The sequence below is a fragment of the Penaeus vannamei genome, chromosome 20 (assembly GCF_042767895.1).
Source record: "Penaeus vannamei isolate JL-2024 chromosome 20, ASM4276789v1, whole genome shotgun sequence".
NCBI lineage: Eukaryota > Metazoa > Arthropoda > Malacostraca > Decapoda > Penaeidae > Penaeus > Penaeus vannamei.
In genome coordinates, this window is record NC_091568.1 from 19,516,206 (window position 1) to 19,523,705 (window position 7,500).

The window sequence follows — 7,500 nt, forward strand, 5'->3', positions numbered from 1 at the left end:
TTCTACAGGTATAGGAGATTGTCTGGAGCTTTTGTGGAACTAGGCGATGCCATTTATCAACAACCAGTGTGAGTAGGTAGAATATAGCTTCCTGCGCTTGTGTACACTGATTCACTAACAAGCTGCTTTGAGGGTGTCACCGTGAGCATATTTGTACTTCACAGCTGCAGCACTGAATCAGCTATATATTTCTGGATTAACACATGCCACATTGTTGAAGATTGTGGTTCTAATACAAGTTGAGAGTGAATGATAACCTTAAAATATGTGACAAGAAACAATTTTTGTATTAAAGTATTTCATGACCCAAATCCGCATTATTTGCATGGAATTGACCTAGATCCTGATTGCGACCTCACTACTCAAATTAAAAGATTTGTTGTGCAAATCAAGACATGTCTAGGGACTATAATGGGGTAGTTTCTATTTGTTAGGAATAGGTTAAGGTGGTATTGTATATGGATTTGTAGATGAAATGTAAGTTGCATTTTGTATTGTTTTCATTTTCATAGTCTTTCATTGGGCATAGTATGAGAAAGATGTTGATAAATAAATAGGGAGTTAGATTGCCTTATCATTTACTAAGGAAACTTTGGTAAAGATGTATTAGTAGTAACAGATGTACCAAAAGATAAAATTTCTGGGAAGGAATAGTCATTGTTGTTAATGCTATATGTTCCATGCGGGGTTCAGCAGCTACTATTTTTTGGATTGCAAGTGGATACATATCTGACTTTTCATTTATACATAGAAAATTGATAAAAGGAAGGATTATCAATCATAGCCATTTTAGGACACATAGTAATTTGATTGTGATTTTCAAGTAGGATTATTATCTAGAGAAATCTTGAACACCATTTCTCTCACATGATCCATCAATTATAACAGTTTTGAGGTGCTCATCTTATGAGATTGTATTCTGCGAGCTTCCCTAGATAGGAGGTAGTTTCTTCACTTTCTTTTGCTCTTTTCTTTAAGTTGGGTAAACTCTTACCAGAAAGATAGTTCATCAGTTTTTTTTTGTGGTTTTGAATATTCTTGTCAAGGTAGGAAATGTGTACATTGATGGATATTTTTCACTTGTTAAGTATTCGTAGCTCTTGCTCGGGTACTTACCTTCAGTTGGTGCATGTATGTTTGAAAATTGAACAAGTTTGCAAGCATGCATTTAATCACTTACTAAGGTTGCATATTTACTTTTTGATTTGAAAGGACACAGATGTAAAGTGACCTCATGCATTTGCAGACTGCATTTGATTGTTTGTTTGAGTGCTTTTTGATCTTTGCTGCTTATGATTTTTGCCCCATATCAAACCAAGTCTTGTCACTGTAGCATCCACAAAAAAGTGTACTTTATAATGCTTTAACCAAATATTTTTTATCCATTTTGTCAAAGTATCCATAAGTTACTTAGAAAGATGTACCAGGATGCTTTACTATGAAGTGATAGTACATTTAACATATATGGTATATAGTCCTGCAGTAAAATGATGAAACAAAAAAGTTTGGCAGAACCTGTTAGTCCAAAGTATATGTACCATTTTTTCCTCATTTCATTGTCTTTTGTGGGTCATGTCATTTTCCTTATGGGCATTGTTTCGTATTACATGGGATGCAAGATTTTCATGGGAAATTTTACCCAAAGATTGCAGTAACCTGTTATCAGAGTGTATTTATTTTACCTTTATTTCAGAAACAAAGCCTTTTTGTAGCAACACTATCACCAGACTGTTGCCCTGTCATCTGCTTTGGGGTTTGTTAGACTTGCATCCTTCAGAGGATTTCATTTGTTTCCTCCTACGAATGGAGGGAAATGATTCTGCCATTTTTAGTTTATTGCTAGGTTGATTGGTTCCTTTGCTTGTCTGTGAGAAATTACAGATTGATTTTGATAAATAAGAGCATCGGGCATGGTCCTAGGACCTCTTTAAGGAAGAGCAGAAGTCATGGTCCAAGAACACTTATAAAAGAGCATAGGTCAGAGTCCTAGGATGATCAGATTTGAAGGTGTACCCGATATGTGTATGTAGTTAGGGTCTAATTATTGCCAGTATAATTCATCATAGAAAATGAGTCTGCTGGAAAAAATATTTTCTCTTAAAATTTTGCAGTAGGCTAGTTCATTCTGAAACTGGATTTTTGATTGATGGCATGGCTCCTAGGATGCCATTGTTATTGTTAGTATTGTGACATCCACAGTAGCCAGATCTGCTTCTACATCCAACACACCAACCAAAATCTTCACATCTTCCACATCATAGCTGCATCCACCTCGTTCAACTACACTTCAGAACAGACGCAACAGCACTGCTAACTCCCCCTCTAAATTCCCCATCACCTGACGCGCCAACCTTGCAACTACACCTGCTGACTCCCTGTCCACCGACACTGCACCTCAACCCTCTTCCTTTTTGCAGGGCTATTTGTGTGCAGGAAAACTGAATTTTTGCTTCCATTTTCTTTGCGTAACACACTTAGAGAAAGTAACGAAAAAACTTGTGTATTGTTAGCCTGTTACACTTCCACCTCCACTCTGTCCAGCCCCGGATCAGACGACTTCGATTTTTTGTGTGTGACTTTGTTTTCCTTATTTTGAGTAGTACGCATTGAAGATGATTGGTGAAATAAGAAGTAATTTGTAGAATAAATAACGGTGCAGAGTTTTAACAAGAACTAAGCGGAAGATGCTTCAGAGATAACTGTGGCAGCTTAATGAAAAGAGTCACAACGTTTTCATTTGTATACGCTTTGAAGATTTGTCGGAAATTACTCCGGGAAGCAATTATTTTTCCCCTCCAAAAGTCGTGTGTTAATTGTGGGTCAGAAACATTTTTTACTATAACACTATTTTCTAGGGCTTGTATAAATAGCTCAAATTGAGTCGATTGCAGCAAGCTCTATGGATATGTGAAATCGTGGGCGGGATTTACGAAGTAGTCTTCTCAGCCGAAAGGAAAGTCCGAGTCAGCCAGCTTGAAGGTGGCTGGCCGCGGCGCCGCTGTCTCGGGAAGGAGCGGTTGCTGCTGTTGATTTGTGGCGCCGTCCTCTCGTCCCTCGCGCCTACATGCCTCCCGAGCCTTCGTCCCGCTCGCACCTTCCTCGGCGAAGCAGGACCCGAAATGGCCTCGCCTTGCCTTGCCTGGGGCACTGGCGTGGGAGGCCCCTCGGCGACGCCACTCGATTTTCTTTGACATTCCAACCTCCACAGACTTCGTCCAGGAACTAGGCTTGCGGTCGCTATCATGACCTGCTGTATTCTTTGGACGGTCCTTTTAGCATAGATTTAGATTGGGTTGGGGACGAATGGGCACTGCTGCTTTCCAGTTCAATTATATAGCGGGTAAAACCCCACTACAGTATACTCGCTTAGAATAAAGTTAATTATGAAAATACCGGGCTACATTTAAAGCAGATTTTGAGTCATCCAAAATTTACTTAAACTTAAAATGTCAGTATGGCCTGGGACGCGAAATACGAGAAATTGTGAAAAATTCTGGTCATCATGAGGCGTGAATTTACGTAGAAAATTTAGAAATTTAAGGTTGCGTTCCAGACCTCACGAGTTGATTGAAAGGCGCGGCACCGAAAGGCCCAGCGTGACCTCGTTTCACACCGCGAGATGCAGAGGACGTGACGCTCATGAAGATGATGGCATGTGAAGCCCTGGGGGAAGACGTGCATGATCAGCCGACCCCGTTGAGGAGGCGGCCGCGTGATTCAATGTTCGTGGACGTGCACATGACGCCGGAATCCGCGAGGACCCGCGCTGGGCGCAGTCCGGGCTGTTACGTTGGGGTTACTGTCGCTCTTAGTTCTGTTTGGAATTGGCTTCCAGTGGAGAACGTTTTCAGAATATGGGCTAAACGTATACTTTTTGCTGGTACCTATTTTTTTTATAATGATTGTTCGGTATCATTGATGCGCTCCCTTTGTTTTCTTTTTGTCAGCGGTAACATCGAACCAGATATTGATATTTTTATTTCTGCGCATTGGCCGTCGCAGTTGTCTCTAAAAGGTGCCTTAAAACTTCGTTGGCTTGGTAACACTTCCACAAGATTTCTCGACGCGAAACCAATCCCGCCCTTCGATGCCTGGCCTCGCCTGGCCTCGCCTGGCAAACAGCACACGCCCCGCAACGCAAGAATTCGCCCTATCGACTGTGTAAATAGAGGTGTAAGATGAGTAAATCTTTAAGCTTAAAGATGCACCGGGCTCCGGATCGATCTGGACCACGAGTGTCACTGTCCTTCGTGACGGTACGAACCCTTCGGATCCTTGTGTTTTCCTCTGCCAGATCTCGCCCCCCCCCCGCCCGATACGCAAACCGTATATCCTCCCCCTATCTCTCTCGCTCTCTCTTTCCCTCCCTTTCTCCCTGCATCCTCTCTCCCTCCTCTCTCCCTTTCTCCCTCCCTCCCTCTCCCTCTCTCTCCTCTCCATCATCCTTCTTCCCTTTCCCCCTCCCTTCTCTCTCTATTTCTACTTATCTATTTCTCGCCTTCTCTCTTTCCCACCCGCCCTTCATCCTCCTCCCTCTCCGCCTATCAGTTCAAACGAATTCCCGTGACGTGGGCGGATAGGGGCGGTGGGGGCGTAATGTCACTCGGTCACCGTGTTGGTGGGCGTGCGAGTTGCAGGGACAAGGGTGGTGCGCGGGCCCACGCACACCGGCCTGGGGCACGAGGCCTGCGGGTGAGCTGTAAAGAGTAGCTTCCATATCCTTGTAGACAGAGAGAGCGCGCTTGAATATTTCTCCGGCGGGAGATATTGAGCGGGCGAGACCGAGTGTCTTGACGGCCACTCCGCACGAGCAGCCCCTGTGGCCTGAATGTCCACCCCCGCGGGCTGGCGGCGCCTCGGGACACAAGTGGCTCGTGCGTGCGTACGTTTGTTCCGGGTGCTACCGTTGCCCCCGAGGGAAGCCATCCACATGCTAGCGTTTCGTAAATGCCTCCCTGCGAAGGGGACGGTCACGGCGACGCTGGCCTCGCCTGTGAGCCGAACTGTGGCGCAGTTTGGCGGACGCCGCGCGCTCGTCAAACGCTTAGCGCTTTTCGTCGTTGACTGGGACTGCAGAAAGCGCTTGCGGCCGGCCCCGAGGCGCGGGAACCTTTTCCACACTGGTCGCCTCCGAGTTCGCCAGCAGGACACATTCCCGCGGCGTCACTCCCCCGAGGCTGCTCCCTGAGGTGGCGGGACAAATCTCCCGGGGTTGCGTGCAAACATAGATAGTTATTTTGCGTACGAGACACGCAAGTTGTATCGAGCGGGTTAGCGAGAGAGACACAGCGTGGAGGGAAGGAAGAAGGAAAAAGAAAAAGAGGGAGTAAGGAAGGAAGGGAAGGAGGGGAAGGGCAGAAGGAAGGAATAAAAGAAGGGAGCAAGTCAGGATGGGAGAGAAGAAAGAAGGAAAAAGAATGGGAAGAATGGAGAGAAGTAGAGATGGAGGAAGGAAGTAACGGTTGGTGGAGTAAAGGAGAGAGAGAGAGAGAGATAGAGGGAAAGAAAGGGAGAGAGAGAGAGAGAGAGAGAGAGGGAGGGAAAGAAAGGGAGAGAGAGAGAGAGAGAGAGGGAGGGAAAGAAAGGGAGAGAGAGAGATAGAGGGAAAGAAAGGGAGAGAGAGAGAGAGGGAGGGAAAGAAAGGGAGAGAGAGAGAGAAAGAGGGAAAGAAGTGGAGAGAGAGAGAGAAAGAGGGAAAGAAAGGGAGAGAGAGAGGGAAAGAAAGGGAGAGAGAGAGAGAGAGAGAGGGAAAGAAAGGGAGAGAGAGAGAGAGAGGGAAAGAAAGGAAGAGAGAGAGAGAGAGAGAGGGAGGGAAAGAAAGGGAGAGAGAGAGAGAGATAGAGGGAAAGAAAGGTGAGAGAGAGAGACAGAGAGGGAACGAAAGGGAGAGAGAGAGAGAGGGAACGAAAGGGAGAGAGAGAGAGAGAGGGAACGAAAGAGAGAGAGAGAGAGAGAGAGAGAGAGAGGTAACGAAAGAGAGAGAGAGAGAGAGAGAGAGAGAGAGAGAGACAGAGAGGAAGGGAAAGTAAGAGAGAGAGAGAGGAAGGGAAAGTAAGAGAGAGAGAGAGGAAGGGAAAGTAAGAGAGAGAGAGAGGAAGGGAAAGTAAGAGAGAGAGAGAGGAAGGGAAAGTAAGAGAGAGAGAGAGGAAGGGAAAGTAAGAGAGAGAGAGAGAAAGGGAAAGAGAGAGAGAGAGAGAGGAAAGGGGAAAGTAAGAGAGAGAGAGAGAGAGGAGGGGAAAGTAAGAGAGAGAGAGAGGAAAGGGAAAATGAGAAGAGAGAGAGAGAAGAAGGAAGAGAGAGAGAGAGGGAGGAAGGAAAGTAAGAGAGAGAGAGGAAGGGAAAGTAAGAGAGAGAGAGAGAAGGGAGGAGGAAAGTAATGGAGAGAGAGGAAGGGAAAGTAAGAGAGAGAGAGAGAGAGAGGAAGAGAGAGAGAGAGAGAGAGAGGAAGGGAAAGTAAGAGAGAGAGAGAGAGAGAGGAGGAAAGTAATGGAGAGATAGAGAGAGAGAGGAAGGAAATGGAGAGAGAGAGAGAGGGAAAGAAATGGAGAGAGAGAGAGAGAGAGGAAAGAGAGAGAGAGAGAGAGAGAGGAAAGGAGAGAGAGAGAGAAAGAGAAAGGGAAATGGAGAGAGAGAGAAGAGGGAAAGAGAGAGAGAGAGAGAGAGAGAGGGAGGGAAAGGGAGAGAGAGGAGGGAAAGGAAAGAAATGGAGGAGAGAGGGAGGGAAAGGGAAAGGGAGAGAGGGAGGAAAGGAAATGGAGAGAGAGGGAGGGAAAACAGGAAGAAATGGAGAGAGGAGAGAAAGAGGGAAATAAATGGGAAAGGGAGAGAGAGAGGGAGGGAAGGAAATAAAGGGAGAGAGGGAGGGAAAGGAAAGAAAGGGAGAGAGGGAGGGAAAGAAAGAAATGGAGAGAGAGAGAGAGAAAGAGGAAAGGGAAATGGGAGAGAGAGAGGGAAAGAAAGGGAGAGAGGGAGAGAGAGAAGGGGGGGAAAGGGAAAGGGAGAGAGAGAGAGAGAAGGGAAAGAAGTGGGAGGGAGAGAGAGAGGAAAGGGGAAAGAAGTGGAGAGAGGGAGGAAGGAAAGGGAGAGAGGAGAGAGGAGAGGGAAAGAGGGAAAGGGAGAGAGGGAGGGAAGGGAAAGGGAGAGAGGGAGAAATGGAAAAGAGAGAGAGAGGGAGAAATGGAGAAGAGAGAAAGAGAGAAAGAAGTGGAAAGAGAGAGAGAGAAGGAAAGAGAGAGAAGGGAGAGAGGGAGGGAAAGGAAAGAAGTGGAGAGAGAGAGAGAAGGAAAGGACAGAGAGAGAGAGAGAGAGAGAGAGAGAGAGAGAGAGAGAGAGAGAGAGAGAGAGAGAGAGAGAGAGAAAGGAGGAAAGAGTGGAGGGAAAGAGAGAGAGGAAGGGAAAGGAAAGGAGAGAGAGACAAAGGGGGAAAGAGGGAGAGAGAGAAAGAGAAAGGGAGAGAGAAGAGAAGAGAGAGAGAGAGAAAGGGAAAGAGAGAGAGAGAGA

The 7,500-nt window shown here is 46.1% G+C and overlaps 1 protein-coding gene across 6 annotated transcripts in view; it reads left to right on the forward strand.

The window, feature by feature from the left end:
* LOC113805244 (uncharacterized) overlaps positions 1–7,500 on the forward strand; it is a gene marked incomplete at its 3' end in the record, with an annotated part of 131,317 nt that overhangs the window by 51,222 nt on the left and 72,595 nt on the right. For 2 of the 6 annotated variants that reach the window (XM_070135164.1, XM_070135166.1), the window contains 1 exon segment: positions 9–68. In XM_070135164.1, the coding sequence (XP_069991265.1) occupies positions 9–68 (60 nt within the window). 6 annotated transcript variants of the gene reach the window in all.